This window comes from Haemaphysalis longicornis, unplaced genomic scaffold (genome assembly GCF_048455015.1).
Source record: "Haemaphysalis longicornis isolate Haplotype H1 unplaced genomic scaffold, Haemaphysalis longicornis Haplotype H1 scaffold_333, whole genome shotgun sequence".
Taxonomy (NCBI): domain Eukaryota; kingdom Metazoa; phylum Arthropoda; class Arachnida; order Ixodida; family Ixodidae; genus Haemaphysalis; species Haemaphysalis longicornis.
The window spans coordinates 168,179-185,099 of NW_027526347.1; the positions used below are offsets into that span (position 1 = coordinate 168,179).

General features: G+C 41.2%; 1 protein-coding gene across 2 annotated transcripts in view; it reads left to right on the forward strand.

The window, feature by feature from the left end:
* LOC144177900 (venom metalloproteinase antarease-like TtrivMP_A) overlaps positions 1-16,921 on the forward strand; it is a 111,531-nt gene that overhangs the window by 68,985 nt on the left and 25,625 nt on the right. Inside the window, exons 1-4 of one of the 2 annotated variants that reach the window (XM_077705487.1) lie at positions 4,561-4,611; positions 6,211-6,380; positions 12,878-12,970; positions 15,183-15,321. In XM_077705487.1, the coding sequence (XP_077561613.1) occupies positions 4,566-4,611; positions 6,211-6,380; positions 12,878-12,970; positions 15,183-15,321 (448 nt within the window). In that variant the 5' untranslated portion in view covers positions 4,561-4,565. Of the gene's footprint in view, positions 1-4,560; positions 4,612-6,210; positions 6,381-12,877; positions 12,971-15,182; positions 15,322-16,921 lie in introns of those variants that run through there. The other variant, XM_077705486.1, reaches the window with a different exon arrangement.

The following is a 16,921-nucleotide window of genomic DNA, read 5'->3' on the forward strand; positions in this document are numbered from 1 at the left end:
TCATGTCATGCGACTTGTCATTTGTTAATATTGATAAGAACCAAGCCTCTCAGGCCCTCATACAACAACACTTCCTAAGTCTTCAAAAAAATATCAATGCACAGAATTCTACACTGATGCATCCAAAACACGCTCTGCAGTAGCATGTGTGGCATTTGGACCAAACTTCACCTGCTCAAAAGTAATGAACCTAAACGCAAGCATACTCACAGCAGAGGCATGTAGTATTACTATGGCTCTTGAACACGTAATACAAAGCATAATACCTGTCAGTTATATACACAGACTCACTTAGTGTTGTAACGGCTTATCGTCTGGCAAAAGCCACAAAAATACATATTTAAACCAGCTTCTAAAGACTATTATGTGTGCATACTCCATGGGGCTCCAAATTACAATCTGCTGGCTCCCCGGCCATTGCGGAACAGTTGGCAATGAGTCTGCTGACAGACAAGAAGCTGCCGCCACCCACCGTGATGAGATTGACGTGACATTAATACCTTACACTGAACTGAAGGCTCTCATCAGACGCAAACTCCGCGAGCAATGGCAAGAAGAATGGGACACACAGACAGAGAATACATTTCATGTAATTAAGCCAAAAATAGGCAAATACATAACAGACAAGCGGAACAGAATCATTTGAGTGACACTTTGCAGATTACGTATAGGACACACACGGCACTCATTCTTACGTTTTAAATGGCACAGAAAGACAACAATGTTCGGCATGCGGACAAGCACTTACTGTTATTCACATCCTTGTCGAATGCAAAGAACACGACGCTGGCAGACGCAAACACTTTCCAGAATGCTACACGCACCACATCGCGATTCACCCAGCACATTTCCTTGCAGACAATCCCATGTTTGCATGCAGTCGTGTCCTAGAGTATTTATTTAGCTTCGGATTTTTACAAAAAATTTCATATCGACCATAATTGTTTCACCGATATCCCTCACTGAAAGCTGAAGTGCTTTCCATTCACCACTTATAGTTCTTAGTAGTATGGCCCTCTACACCAATAGGTTGCTTTTAGTGAAAAGGCCCCCTACACCATATTTTAACCCTTTTACTTAAAGAAGTATGCCCCCAAAGAAATATACAAAACCCTGGTATTTGGCGCTCTTTGGCCAAGCTGCTCTTGCGCCAATACACAACACATACAACAACACATTAACTTCCTTTCAGCCAGCAGTGTCCTCCGTAAGAAGAAAAAAAGGGCCTTTCCAGTGTAACTGCTGGGGGTCATATCCATTTAGGCGTCTTGTGAATAATTTGTCATTGTTTCTGGTATCGTGTCTCTTTCAACCGTTAGGTGACCCCCGCCTATTCCGCCATGACATAGAATTGCAACTCTCCTCATTTCCAAACTGTTTATTCCTTCTTCTAATTTCTTACTTCCAAAAGCTCTGCAACCAAGCTGCATCATCCGGTACAGCCTTGCTAGAAGGCAAGGTGCAACTCAGAAATACAAACTCTCCCCTCGTTTTACTGTATCTCATCAATTTGACGGGTCATGTAAACCTTGTCCTGTGTGTTTTTATAACTTCATCAATAGCAAAGTTCATTATAATTGCACACACGCGTCTTCCTTTAGCATTCATTATATTATTACTAAGCAGTATACTCCAATGTAACCAGCCTTGCTTCTGTTATTCCCTTTTGACAACTCCTTAAAAATAGTTTGCTTCATTTATATTTAAAGCTACTGGTGATTACGACACATTCTCCGAAATCAATGCCTTAAGTATTCTTTAGAACAGTAATAAAATATTAGTAGAGACGAAGAACGTGGCCGTGCTATATTACGATCATGCTGTTTTTGTTTTCCCTGTTGTTTTCAACATTACTAAGGCAATTTTTTTACTTTGTAGGCGAAAACATTTTGTCACCTGTTACTGTCGGCAAGGTCGGCTTGCTATGATATCCACACTAGTTTTCAGACATCCACGTAACATGCGATCTCATTAACCCTTCCCACCAGAATGACGTTATGCATGACGGTAGATACGGCTTCCTGCTAAAATAATTCACCGGATAATAATTTGAAGCATTGTACGTGATTTTAACTCAATGTCTGCCAGAGCATTTCATGTTTTGTAGTTTAGGCAGCGCCGTTATCCTTCCATGTGCAAAAAAATGTGTTGGAAGGTTGTTTACTATCCTTCCAACATACATGTACATGTATCTTGAAAGGATAGTAAACATGTGCACATGTTTATTTACTGATAACTGAAGTTACCGTGCACGCTTATTTATTTCTAATTGCACTCGCCGAAGTATAAGGTCAGCCATAAAAATGGAACATACTGTTCTCTTCGTTCAAATTATGTTTGCGGAAACCATTTAACGCCAGAACGTTAAAATGAAGTAATTATCATAGCCCTCATTTACGTCACTTGGGGTTGGGCGACAGTGCATTTGCTTCCAGCTACTCAATGGACATTGCTTTGACTACAGTCCATCATCAGGATTCCTTTCAAAGAAAATCCCAAGGGTGTGCTTACCTCCGCTACGTGTAAATATCATTACATTGTGAATGAATAGAAAGTCAAGCTGTCTACCAGTATTCTTTCTTGTCCAAATTTGTCTTAAAATTTTGCTTTCAGGAGCATTTCAATAACCAATGAAAATAGAAACATTACAAAGACCCCCAGTTCAAAAAGGTAGGGGTCGAGAGTTTCACTTTTTATTCCTTCGAAATATAATCAAGATTTGTATGTTTGCCGGACTTTACTATGGAACCTGAGGAGACTTCCCGGTCTGCATGCACCCAGAACGATAGTGTGTTGTTTTTTTTTCGCTGCACGGGTATAAACAAAGGAGAAAGACTGCACCGAAATTACTACAGGGTATATTTTCAGCCGTAGATTTAAAACCGGGAACAGGTTTAATTGAATCACAGTAACTATTTCAATTTCATTGAAAACAGATACGCGCAAGAAAATATGCCATAAAAAGAATAAAAGAACGAAGAATGTTTGAAGGAAATCAAAATGTTGGGCATAATGGCATGATATTGTAAAAATACCATAAGTATACACTCAGCACGCGAATGTCAAACCAAACCAAATCTACGACAAGGCTGAGCTAACCGAATGTTATGTTATGTTATGATTTTGTATCTATTAGTGTGGGATTGGGTCATCTTAATGGGCTGATTCAGAAACGCCGGCGTTTCCGCTTTTTTTAGGCTTCTCATTGTTAAGCATGCGGTGTGGGATTATTGTGGCATCTGTGTGCTTGTTAAAAAGTAGTTTCACTACCATCATTTCTCAACCACGAGACGCTAAACTGCAATCTTCTACCACCATGGGACCCGTTATGCACGTAAACATCCCACTTTTTATGCGATGTGTGATTGATTTGCCCTTTGTGAAAAGCCCAATGTGTAAAGTTGGCTTCCCTGCAGTAAACTTGGTTTTCCTGAAGTGCATTTTTTGCGGCTCCACAAGTGATACATGAAAAGCTTCGCTTTAAAAGTTATCCATGCGAAACACAGCGTCCCGCAATACACTCCCCGCAAAGCCCTCGCTTTACGTTTTCATAATAGGAAGACACGCGATTGAAACAAATCGCGTCGTGAGCGTCACATTAACGCCGCATTTGCCCCTTCCTGCCTCTACATCACCTTTTTCCGCACCTACAGCTTAAATCTCAACAACATGACCTGAATATCTGTTAGTACGTCGCAAAAAAGAAATGTCGCAACCACCACGCAATTGCGGAATATGATTGCGGAATATGTCATTTCAGCATAAATCTGTGTCTGCCATTATTATTCTTGAGCACTTAAAATTTTCCTAGCTCAAAAAGTACGTGTGGCTTTTTACACAGAAAAGCCTTCTCCTTCCGAGCAGCTTTGTATGTCCACGTGCAAACTTTCCCAAAAACAGATCTGCGAACTTTTGCACAGACATCCACAATCATCTTAGTTTCGGTGTGCAGCCCGAATGTTTTGCTAAAAGACAGTTGTTTTAATAGCGAGCTAAGTTTAACGTGTGATGCAAGCTCCCACTCTACGGAACATTATTCCTCCATAACAGTGCTCGACGACGCAGGCTAGCATTTAGCGAGAAGACGTTGACCGTTATTAAATGTCGTCGGATCCAAGCAGTATGTATTTCAACTGGGCACCTACGTGCTTTCAACACAAAAAAGGGCGCTCAAAATAAAGAAACTGACATTTATAAGGTTTCATCGCCATTTGAAAACTTCGGTTATACCGATGCTTACCCTTTCGTAGGATTCACCCTCCTGATGTCGATGCCCGCCATTGTGAACTGAATTCGTAGTTCACATTTTTTGCTGTTCTTGCTTGTCAACTGCATGGTGCCCATAATGACAATTACATTCACACTCTCAATGCGTAACCATTAAACGCTTCTGCTTAAATGCGGCCCCTGCTCCACCTAAGATCCTAATCTAACAGAGATACATGCGAGACTGATGCTCTCCCATTCGTACTGCGAAGCATACACTGGCCAAATCTGACAACGTGTGCTACTATATAAAGCGTAAGAAACGGCTACCGTACAAGATAAGAGTGCCTTTAGAGGGAATGTTGCTAGCGGCGGTTTTTTATATTCTGATGGCAGTTGGGGAAGGTAAGTAGAGCATTTGTTCGCTCGCAAGCAACGGTACGTGCTTTAGTCAGTTTGTTCGCATGGAATATCGATACGCGTGTTTTTCTCTACGTCTTAAACTAATCAGATTTCGCTACTTCTGTGCTGCCGCCCTGGTAGTTCTGGGCGGTTCTTGATTTCATCAAGATTTCAATACAGGAATGTAGTCAGAGCTTTGCATGGCTTCCGGTAAGCTTGCAGCAGTCAATTACAATGGTGTTCGTATAATGGAGTTCCCAAAGTCTACAGTGACTTCATTAGGTCGGGACTCCATTTGCTCGTGTTATCTGTATCTATTACTGAGATAGTTTGTTGTCATTAAGATTTTTATCATGGCCTGGAAGATTCTTTGCTTCAGGTGGTATATTTCTCCGAGGTTTACCAACTCAAATGTTTCTTCCCGCAGTGCATAGTAACGAGTTTAAGGCCGACCTTGCGCCATCGTTTGCTATCCCGAGGGTCAACAAATATCGGTTTGAATGCGTTCCAAGAACACTGACGTTTTTGCGTACTCGTTAGCTTCGCTTGTGTGTTTCAGGGAACATTTTTAACGAAAATAATTCAGCTTTTGTGCTTTGGTTCCTTTATTCAAGAGACTGTGTACGGATCAGAGTATGCTCAGAGCTTATTTTAAAGGCAAACTTGTTTCATGCAACTGGCAACATTGAGTGAGCACTTTTTCTCGCGATAGGACCCATGCGACTTTGCTATAAAATCCCTTCTTTCTTGTAATCTGTTAGCAAAATGCCGTGGTTTCTGTCAAATTTACGCAGTATTTTGCCATAATTGTGCCCAATATGTACTGAAATGGGTGCGTTGAAGAGGTTATCCCAAAATAAGTTGCCCTGGCACATGCCGCGACATATGAACTCTTCTATTCGTAAATATAATGAACATTTTATCTTCCTCCATTCAAACGTACAGAACACGTGAAACGAACAGTTAATATTGCGTAAAAATACAAACTCCTCCCATTCAAAAGTCTCTCACCGTAGATAGCAAGATGGAAAACCTCCCTAATATTTTTCTGATGTGGAAATAACAGATCTAGAAGTTTGCGAAGTTTATAGTGGAACCTTTCCTCTACACCTGCTTACCCCCTCATCTGATCACTGGTTTTGCTCCCACCACTATTTTGAATCCTCGTATCAGCATCTTTATTATCTTCCTACCTCTTTTTGTTCCTCTCTTTAGCCCGGTTTTCATTACTTCTAGGCAAATCAGGAAACAAATAGTACGCAGCGGTAACCAAGAGCGGAAAAACACAAAATTTGCGCTGAAGTCATAATACCTATCCTCTATTTCGTTTCAGGCCGCGTTTCTTATTTGCCGCTGTGTGTTCAATTCATAATATTTTGGGGCCTCTCGAACTACCGAGAATAGCCTAGGTTCTGGAAAATAAATAAATGGTAAGCTAGATACCATGGTTTGTGGACATTGTATGTGGCTACGTCGCTCCTGCTTTAAATATAGCAGGAAGTCAGGTGGTTTCGGGCACGTATACAACTAATTAACGAATTGTCACGATCCAGCACCCTCAGCTACTATCCGTAACCTCGACATTCTCGTTCTTCTCCAAAGCCCAGGAAAGGACCCTCGTACATCCTCGGTTACTTGAAGAGCGAAGCATTGATGGTTCAATGGTCGTGCGAATACACGATAATTTGACACTGACGCTAACCAAAGCTTCCGTTGCATCAGAATGGGTTCGATTGCGTACTTCACGTGACGGTGAAGCTTTGGACCAGCTCGTAAGTAACATTTTCACACTGTCAACCTTGGGTTTTAATTTGAAGCTTGGTTTTTCTTATGTGCTTATTTCTGCATACTGTTTAGAGAAATACACACCGCTACTAGTTGTACCAGCTCTTCTGCATTGAGATTTTTTATGTATCAAAAAAAGGGAAATTTGGTACGGCCACAACAATTGATTTGTACTCAATATCGTCAACAAAAAACTTTTCAGCTGACACACACCATAAAGAGCTCTTGCGAAAATCGCCTTTTATAACTAAAATGCAATTGACAAATCCCAATTCTGAATCTTATTCGTCGGTACAAACCTCTCCCCTACGTACTAGCATATAAAATCAGTGTTTACAAATTTTGGTGATTGCGCCATCTAGATCGCAAAATGAGCCACCATCTTTTTTAGATTAGTTAAATGTAACGGGCATTTATAAGGCAAGCAGCAACTTTATGACTTCTGTATTACATATTTACAACCTTCACGTTTAAAAGACCCCCAAAGCACGTGAGCATACCTGATCGCCCAATTGAACTACAGGTTAAAAAAATACGTGCAATTTTGTTAGTTATTTCTGACAACATTTTGGAAGGGGTGTGTGGCCCTAGTTGTTCTAAATACCAAGTCTGCAGACTGATGAGTCTGTAGTCAATCACGTGCAACAATGAATTGTTCAAGGAAATTTAAACCACTTTTAGAATTGTTGCAATTGTCACAGAGTGATTTTTTCTAGCCGTATGTATGGGTCTATAATTAAACTTCAGAAGTGCAGTCAGCCATTCACTTTAATGCCTGGTCACCTGATTAGGACCTGCGTTCAGTATCAGCGGAAAGAGAGGGCGCATGAAGACAAAAAAAGTTGGAACGCCGTTATAAGGAAAAGTACTTGAATATCTAAGTGGCTCTCATGCCTACCCCATTTCGGTGCCACAATTTATCGAGGTGCAGAGCTTGGTCCTCAAAAACTTGTTTCATTTTAGTTTCGTGTTTTCCGGTGGACCCATGGTCAACGCGAACTGCATCAGTTCGTTCTTTTTGTTTCGGCAATTTTACACTGACTACGTTGACACGGTCTGCCTGGCCTTATTTTTATGGGATGAATGTGTCCGTCGGAAGTAAGGTAATTTGAAATCAACGTTCAATACTGAGTGGTCTTTGACTCAGGAACTGCATTTGTGAATAAAAACTATACGAACTCGTAATGGTATCTTGAAGTTCTGAACCGCAAGAAACAAATTCAAAATCTGTAAAAAATTCTGAAGGAAACCCTTTGTGTTCCTAATATGCGTTAGGCTTACAGTTATTCACATAACATGCTGTCTGTTTTCCTGATTAAACTTGGGGGTATCTAGAAAAATATATTTCATTCAGTTTCCATTAGCTACTGATTTTGGAATGTTGGGTGCGTGTTCCCCGTTTTTTTGTAGTTTTGTTCTGTACAAAAACAACGGTGCAAATACAAAACTCTTTAAAAGCAATGACGCTCAATAAAGAACCAGTGGTACCTTTTCCCTCTAAATTCAGCGCATTCTTGATGTATGTGGAATTTCTTGGCTGACCTTACTCTGATTCAATGAATGGAGAATAAAGCTGGGTGCGAAAACATTTTTGCCTTAGTCTGGTCTATTTCAACTAAACCAGGCGCCTACAGTGTAATGCTTGCTTTACATTTTTTACTTATGTACACAACAGAACCAGAAGAAAAACCATAAGTGAGTCAAAACATAGACTAGTATTGTGCATCCCTATATATGCGCATTTGTTTCCTTAGTCTTTAGCTTCTGGGTTTTGTGCACCTAATATTTTATTCAAAAGAGTGCTTCATCACAAAAGTATACATTCGATATTGGGCGTATTTATTAAAAAGCCGAAGGACCTTTACTTAGTAACCCATAAGGTCGATCTACCCATACATATCGCCTCGCGTTACGTTGTACTGCTTGACAGGCAGGCGGATAGATTTTTCAGGCTCACTCACCAAAAGGTTTTCGTGCAAAACTTCAGAAAATATATTGTGACTGAGGAAGGCGTAAGTACATTGAGTTCACGTCACAATGTAATATTGAAGATGGCGAGCTAGGCTTTCTACAAACACCGAGGATAATACCGAAGTGCTAGTAGAAAGCAGCAAAAGAGAACTGTTCTTTAATCGCATTGAGGCGCACGAGGAACCTTCCTACACCTTTTCATGCCATTTTACTGCTCGACAGTTTCCACTATGGAAAAAGTCTGAAATGAACTGTCGGGGCCAAGAATAGCATCGTTGAAAAAGCCAATAACACGATTTCAAACTGGTGGGAGTGTGCGCAGTGTTTGTATTGCTTTTATTTACTGTTGTTGAAGTTCGGAGTTCAGGCCCGCGTTTTGCTTTACTGCACGAAGAGAACGAATTAATTTAGGAATATTTTGTGTGTACCCTTTTTTCTTCTCCCGGTAACAAATATTTAAAGCTGAATATTGTCATCTATGGGAGACACACATTGCATTTCTTCAAATTCCATCCTGTTCTCCTTCAAACGTTTCGTCAGAAAGCCATATCGGCAGCTGTGTAGCTGCTGTGTGTTATTCGTTTTTACAAAACAAGCTCATGTTTGTTTTTTTTTAACTTTTTTTCCTTGTGTTCCCTCGCGGCAGTTCTATATATGGGTTTTTCGAAGGTTGAAAGTAGCTAGAGTGCTTTCCTGCTGTTGTGGCAGGAAGTTTGTGGCAAAACGAAAGAATAAAAGTTTTTTATTGTCTTCATGTGTCGCCATTTATGCGCGTCTTGTAGAAGCCTTAAAATCAAGGAGCTGTTTCTCTCGCTTTTCTTCCTCTACTGTGAGCTTAGTGAACACCGCCGTGTAATGTACACACTTTGGGAGAGTCTAGCGTTGTTTGACGAGGAAATGCAGTTATAATCGCGTAATTGAAATTGGTGCCACCAAGCTAATATTAACCGGCTCATCTTGAAATTGCCCCATTTTATTTCGTGGTAGTGTTCCTGTTTTGCGATGTTAAAAGTACCTTCAAAAACTTTTTGATCTTCGCCTGGTCATTGACGTCTTTACTTACTGACGGATAGAGTCACATCAAAGATACGAGCTGCCACGTGGAATATTTCAACTTCAATTCGGCTGCACAATGGCGCAGCATAAGAAGCGAGTAGAAACAGATTACATTCTTCTTGCGACAGGTCTCGGACTAATCTTGACCACCTAAGGATCTTAAACGTGCGCCGAAATCTCGTACACACAGTCGTTTCTGCTCTTGGCCTCAGTCAGAAAAGCGGTGGCCGGTGCTGGCAGTCAAACTCACTTCCTCGTGCTCAGCATCGCAACACCTTAGCCACTGAGCCACCGTGGCGGGTGGCTCATGGAGAGTACTACAAACTAAACAGGCAAATATCTGAGGCGTCATCCCCGATTTGGAGAAGTAGTTGAGAAGCTAAGCTGTTTACGAACCACCAGACATGCTGATGGGGTAGGCGGTGCTTTATTAGTCTTAGTATGGCAGATATAATCGCTCAGTATCCGAGACCAAATTGAAGCACCGTTTATACCCCGTGGTTTACTTGTTGTGAATGTTGTAGCCTGCGAGTGCAAAATAGTCGAAGAAGGACTTGCATCCGTCCTTATTTCTCAGCGTGCCAATAACGTCGTTACAACAGTTATTGGACTGCCCTTTTTCCTCAACCATGCAAAAATCTAATGTATGAAGGTCTTCAAGTCTGTTGGATATTTCGGAATGACTTAGACCGATAACATATTCAGTTAGGGGTGTTAACACCACCCACATTTGGTTGGACAGGTCTCTGGATCGTATCATCAGCTAGAAACGCCACGTTGGTCCCATAGGGAGAACGTGGTGCGGATGGTCGCCACACGACTCTTGACTAGGAAAGAACTCTGACCACAGAGGCTGTCTCGACTCGCCTCCAAATGGGAACGAGTCACATCGAACATGCATGAAAGAGGGCGTAACAGTACAGTGCAATGCCAAACACTAACACTACCGACACGCTGCCTAACAATGTGGGGAGAGAACACTTTTCGGTACGAGTCACGGTCAGTGTCCGGTGGATTCAGAGTCACTACATCCAATGGGTCATACATCCAACGAGTCAGTACATCTATTTATGTATGCACTAACAATGTGGGGGAGAGAACACTGGTCGGTACGAGTCACGGTCAGTGTCCGGTGGATTCAGAGTCACTCCATCCAATGAGTCATACATCCAATGAGTCAGTACATCTATTTATGTATGCACTCACTCGTTGTCAGTACATACATAGGTACATACATGTGAGTAAACGTTATATTTGAATAGTTAATGGTGATTCCCGCCTGTGCACACCAGTCATCCAAGGCTTGAAGACCTCAATTTTTATTTGGTCATTTGCATTGGTTACAGAGATGTAAAGTCTTCGGAAAAAGGTTTGATCTCAACAGATCTTTGAGCTACTACAGATTTTACATCAATTACAAAAATAAAAACTACAAAGGCCCCAGAATAGATGCCTGTGGGACAGCGGACAATGCTTTTAATGAATTCTATGCGCAGTATCCAATGCGTACTTTCTGCAAACGCTACCCTAAATATGTGGCTCTCGATATCCGTATATTTGAGCTAATTTGTAGCTGTTGAAGAGTAATTTCATTTTTCTGAGCAACTGCACAAAATCTACTAAAATGACAAATTGTTCGGCGAGTACCCCGGGGTAATTAAAAATTACAAACTGTTTCTATCAGCTGAATAACAGCTGATAACCACTCTTCTCGGAAAAGTCGCGATTTTGCATAAGGAATTTCGGAAATAGCCCCCGAGTTTTTTTTTTTTTTGCTTTTAGTGGCGCTCTTATGTTTGTGGCATCAGTTGCCGAAGAGTTTACTGGGGTTGTGGGCGCGACGAGAATAGCTTTATTTAGAATTCGGAATATCATCTTTCTTGCCTCTGACTTACGATGCGCAGGTGGTTATGTCACTAATATTGTTTTCATTAGGTAATTATCATCATAAATGCACTCAACTTCCTTCAAATGATTTCTGCTGTAATTAGTTTTTGAGAAATGCTCCTGGGTGCCGTTTTGTTGATTTATTTTGAAGATCTGCAAGACCTGTTCTTATAAACATTGTGCATGTGTAATCGTCATTTTACGCGTAACTATTATTGCGCGACTTGACCAACATTACTTACTGCGGATAGTTCCTCGATCCGCTTTAATTTAATTCCACTGGTTTTGTCTTCATGCCCGCATTAAATGCAAACTTGTCATACCGCACATTCTAATGCCTTAATATAGCCAATGACGAACGCGGATCGGTCCTACCAGTCGCAGTTCAAAATCAGAAATATTACGACCGTTTTAAACTTTCCCTGCATAGCAAAGACAGTGACAGGCAGCAACACGAATAGAAATACATCACTACTGAAACCAATTACTAAAATGTAGAATTTATGATTATTCATGTACGGGCACTATTTTTTTTAAACTGCGACATCTATGCATATCAAATTCAAGGTTGAGATTTAATCGTGGTGTGTAAATAGGAGAGCTTGTCTGTGAAGGTAAAAAAATGTTTAATTCAAGCTTTTCTTGCTTTCACAACGCCAGAAATAGAAGGCAAGAACTTCCGTTTTTTCTCATTGGATGTAATGGCTCGTTCGCTCTAAGGTCGCGTTTTATGTAGTGACCCAAATGAATGTACTGACTTATTCGAATCATTCACGCGTTGGATCTAGCGACTGGGGTGGGTCTCTTTACTCAATGTACTATTTTGGGACTCGGGCATCACGCGACCAAGCCGATGTGCTGACTTGTTGTATCGACTGGCCCGTCGCATGTAGTGACCATAAGCTTGTCCGGTGCGGGCACCGTCGTTGCGCCCCGCTGAGTCGATGTCAAGTTAATGCGTGGTAGTGGGTTCGGCGGCTGTAGGTGAATGTTAGTGGCCACGCTACACTTGGTCTTGATCCCACTGTACAGTGACCTGAGGTCCAACTTTGCCCTCGATACTCCAATTTTGTGGAGCTCGGGCTCGCGACCTCCACAAAGCCTCGGCTTCGGGCCCTGCGGTGGCCGATTAAATTGAACACAAAGTTCTCTGGGCTCAGTTCTCAAAAACTAAGCCCCAGTAAGGACCTGAAATATTCAACCGCTGACACAAAACGCCTTTAAAATATTCGTGAATATCCTCTAGGGAAAAGCTTATGGACAGAAAACAAAAATTATTAATGAAAAAAAAATGCCTTCTGGTCAATCCTTAGTCTTCAACTTTCTTTTTCAGCTGCCCCTGAAACGAAAGCACGGCTGTGTATGAGCAAAAAAAAAACATTCCCAAGCGCTATTTTACCCAAAAAATGGTTCCAGCACTGCCTGTTCTTGGCCTTTAGAGGCACGAAACTATGGTTCTTCCATAAATAATAGCAGGCGATGGTATTGCAATTTCCTTCCTAGTAGCTGCAGAAAAGGGTTGTGCACTTGTAGGTTTCAAGACATCTTCTTTTTTACATTTTTTTAACAGGTTAAAGCATCTGACATTGAAAAGAACATGTATGAAAATAAAAACACCATGACAACAGTTTTTCTATTCAACGACGAAAGCGGTGTCAAAATCGTAAGTAACCAAGGTTTGGAAGTGTGTGCGCAAATTACTACACCAACGCTTGCCAATGCCCGCTTTTCAATTTTATAAGCCCTCTGCGCACGCAAGACCTGTGCAAAAGAATCAAATTTGCTCAGTCTTTTCAAAATGAAGGTGCACGTACTTCTATTTCTCATTTTAGGAACAACATTCCGACTTTTAAATGGCAGTTTGTGGTCATTTTTATACTTCGTTAATATCTGTCGGCTGGTCATGTCTCCAGAAAATACTTGTAAGGGCATAATCCCGTTTCAGCTGCCGCTATTCTTTGCTTATCATATCTGGGACAAATTCCTGCACTTTATTATAAAAAAAATTGCAGATTGTTCATTCGTTAACGGTCGGTGGGACAACTATTATATTAGATCAAACGCTGCAATTTGATTTGTAACATGATTAAATTACGCACCCAAACCGTATTTTCATGTGAAGTTGCAAAAGAACCCACATAGCGGCTTCATTTGAAATGTTGTCGCTGAGTTATTTCCAAGTTCCCAGTACTTAAAACATCACTCAAAGCCCATTCCACAAACTGCGTGCCACCCTGTGGATTCTCCACGGTTATCAAAAACCATCCGGATTAGTACGTCTAACTACCGGCACATTCCGCGAAGGCACGATGGAAAAAATTGGCTTCAATCCACGCTGTGAACGTGGTTGGAAAGCAAAGCTTTAAACGGCACCCTGAACAATTGCCCATGCGACGTCACTCGAATTCACACACGTGGCTCTACAAAGAGTGAAACAACAGATTCTGCCAGCCGTTACTTGGAATTCGGGGGGGTGGTGTCGCGAATGCAGCAGCGTCGGCCGTGGCCGGGATAAAGCGGTGGACGCAGCCGCCGTAGCCCGTCCTGCATCGGCAGAGAGAAAACGGGGAGGAGAGTCTTTCGAAGGGTCAGACAGGGAAACCTAGCCATCCTGATGTGCTAGCCTGGGGCTACACAATCGCGCGACAGAAGCGTAGACACCGAAAGAATTCGGCATGCGAACTTAGTGATTTCCATTTATACCGATTAAAACTAGTTAGTTTAGTGAGTTTGAGAATTGCGAGAAGCTGAGAGAACTTTTATAATCGCTATTTATCAGGACCAGTTGCTCCTTACCCTTTTTGTAACACCTCTTAAAACATAACCGAATTCGTAATCATCAATTCGTAATCATCACCTCGGCAATTTAGATGCACTCGTTTGTATATTGTAGAGAGTTGTGTAGCGTAGACTGTACTACACAAATCTTGCGAAATGAAATGCAGTCGTAACTGTCTTTTTCAGTGGGAAACATTCAATTATGAAAGAAAGTAGGAATTATTAATAACTCGGCGCCTAAGAAACCACAACACCTCATTGGCAATAAATACTAGAACTGAACACCAGACAACAATCCAAATACAGAAATCGTAAGCTGTGCTGATAAACTGTTCCAGGGCATATCCTAAGTTAACAGTGGGATTGGCTACACATATCGAGTGCTTCGTTACGCTGTCCTATGAGCTTCTCTATGGGTCTATGGTATAGTAGACCAGCTACATGTGGGGGGATTGGCACCGAAAACCCAACATGCCAAAATTATTATACGTGCAGTGCTGCTGTGTCTCGAATAATCATTCATTTGACTGCCCGTGGCGCTTGTGTTTTTAGTTGTAACGCTGAATAGTAGAATTGCGTTTTTCTAATTTTCCCCGCTGACAGCTAAGCTTCAAGCCCCACATAAAATTATCAGTCGCTAATAAATCCCAAAACACCTGCTTACAAATACTTTTCATGCATCACCCTTTATTTAAGGTCCATAGGCTCAAAAAGATTACATCGAGTTTTTGGAACGTCTATGTGCAATAGGATCTTGCTCATTTTTCGCTTTTATCATTATTTAAAGCCATTATCTAAGTGTCTGTATTACGCCATTGTTTAAGATAAAAACATGGCAGCATGCACGGGGACAAAAGTACCGCTAGATGCACGCGCCCGCTCGTGCGCACGTAATCTTATCGCCATGCCCGTCTCTGCTGCTCCGTTTTTCTTATAATAAAAACAGTTCAACGGCGACAAAAAGACACTTGATTACGGTAATATTACCATGTGTCACTCAAAGCAATTCTTAACATAAAACCAACAATGAATTAGACTGAAAAAGTATTCAGAGCAAAGTTTTTGCGACTAATGTGACTCTTCTTTTTCGTGGTTAGGAAGGGCTCCTCAACCCTACAGAAAGAATAGAACCCCTCCAGCCAGTAGAAAGAGCCTACAGTGCTCGAAATACCCACGCAATATATAAACTACACCAGAACAAGATATTATATGACAATGTCTTGCGAGACGCACCTGGTGAGTATCTTACAACAAAATTTAGCATGAACAGCAGCAGTATTTGCTATGACAATTTCTTGCGAGACGCACCTGGTGAGTATCATATAACACGATTTGGCATGAACACCATCAGTATTTACATCTTCTCGATATTCGCCACATTGCACGTTCGTAGAAAATTACTCGCCATCCAGAATTCCTCCTTGTGTTTGAGTAAACACAGCTGTACCTTTCCGGAAGTTCATATTCACGGCACATCTCGACAGTACTAAGGCATTCTACACAGGTGTGTTAAGGGCAGTGCGCCATACCATAAAAACTACCGGTTCAGTTACGGTTCCGGTTGGGATGAATTAATTCCATTCCGGTTCAATTTCGGTACAACTCAATCATGCTGTCGAACCGGTTTCCGAACCGGTTTGGTGCCTTGGGTTATCAGAGAAGGGAGAAAAGAATGTTTACTAGTTGAAAGCGCCAATAAACGCAAAATACAAACAGAAATTCAAAATACTGCTTTTTAACAATAACAGCTGGTGCGTTTTCAAAGTCAAGTGTTATATGATTGAGTAAGATACAAGGTGAAAGAAGTGAAATAATGGCAATACACCAGGACTTTTCTAGACCAGCCTTATATCGTCCTAGGGTCTATAGTTAGTAGTATTTACTAGAGAGATGGGACAAGTGTGTGCGCGACATTTTTCATACCCAGCTTTCTCGCTCAAAATTACAACCTCTCGGGAACCTAGAAAAACCACTTTAGGAAGATGATATTTGGCATAAAGCTAGAAATCAACGTGAAGATTAAAACGCTAAAAGAAGATTTCAGGTTTCTGTATATTTTTTTGTGTAATTCGCTGTCAAATCTAACTCCCCATGCATTTCTATGGGATAGTTCCCATGGCTCAGGAACCCAGTCGCGCAACGTGCGCGACTTGAAACTGTGCACAAAGCAAGTATTCACCTCAAATATTAGCTGTGCAAAAGAACATTTTCATTTCGCTAAAAAATTGCAGAGTAATCACTGTTGAAAGAACTGCCATGAGCGGGAAAGCTGCACATGTAATTTCACGAGAAATTGATATATGGCTCCTTCACACAATGTATATGTGAAGTTAAGATTGCCGAAAAGAAACTTTTCCTTTCTAAGAAAATCCCAAAGAAGGCTCAGGGCATTATGCCCTTTGGGCAGATCGCTGAAAATTCGAAACTTTTCCTCTGTAAAAGACAAACAAGCGCAGGCCTTTTTCTCTCGATACGAGGCATAGCTTTCAAACGAGGTAACTTATTTGGTTTTCATTTCAGGAAGGAATCTTTAGAATTTAAATAACAATATGGCTCATCTCAGAAATGGCCAAAATGTTATGTTCCACTTGTCTATATCTGCTAAAGCTAGGGAGTTATTTTTCATTGTAATTCACGGATAATTATTCATTTTCCTGGCAATCCCAGTGTATGTACACTAGGTGGTTTTTTAAAAAATCATCTGCATTGCATGCAAGTCGGAAACTTTGCTGTAATTTTGAAACCACTATAAAAAGTGCCATCTCGGTTTTTTTATCTTTCACAAATCGCCAGTTTTGTTCTTTCCTCTGTGCCTCAAAAACATGTTGCAATATAT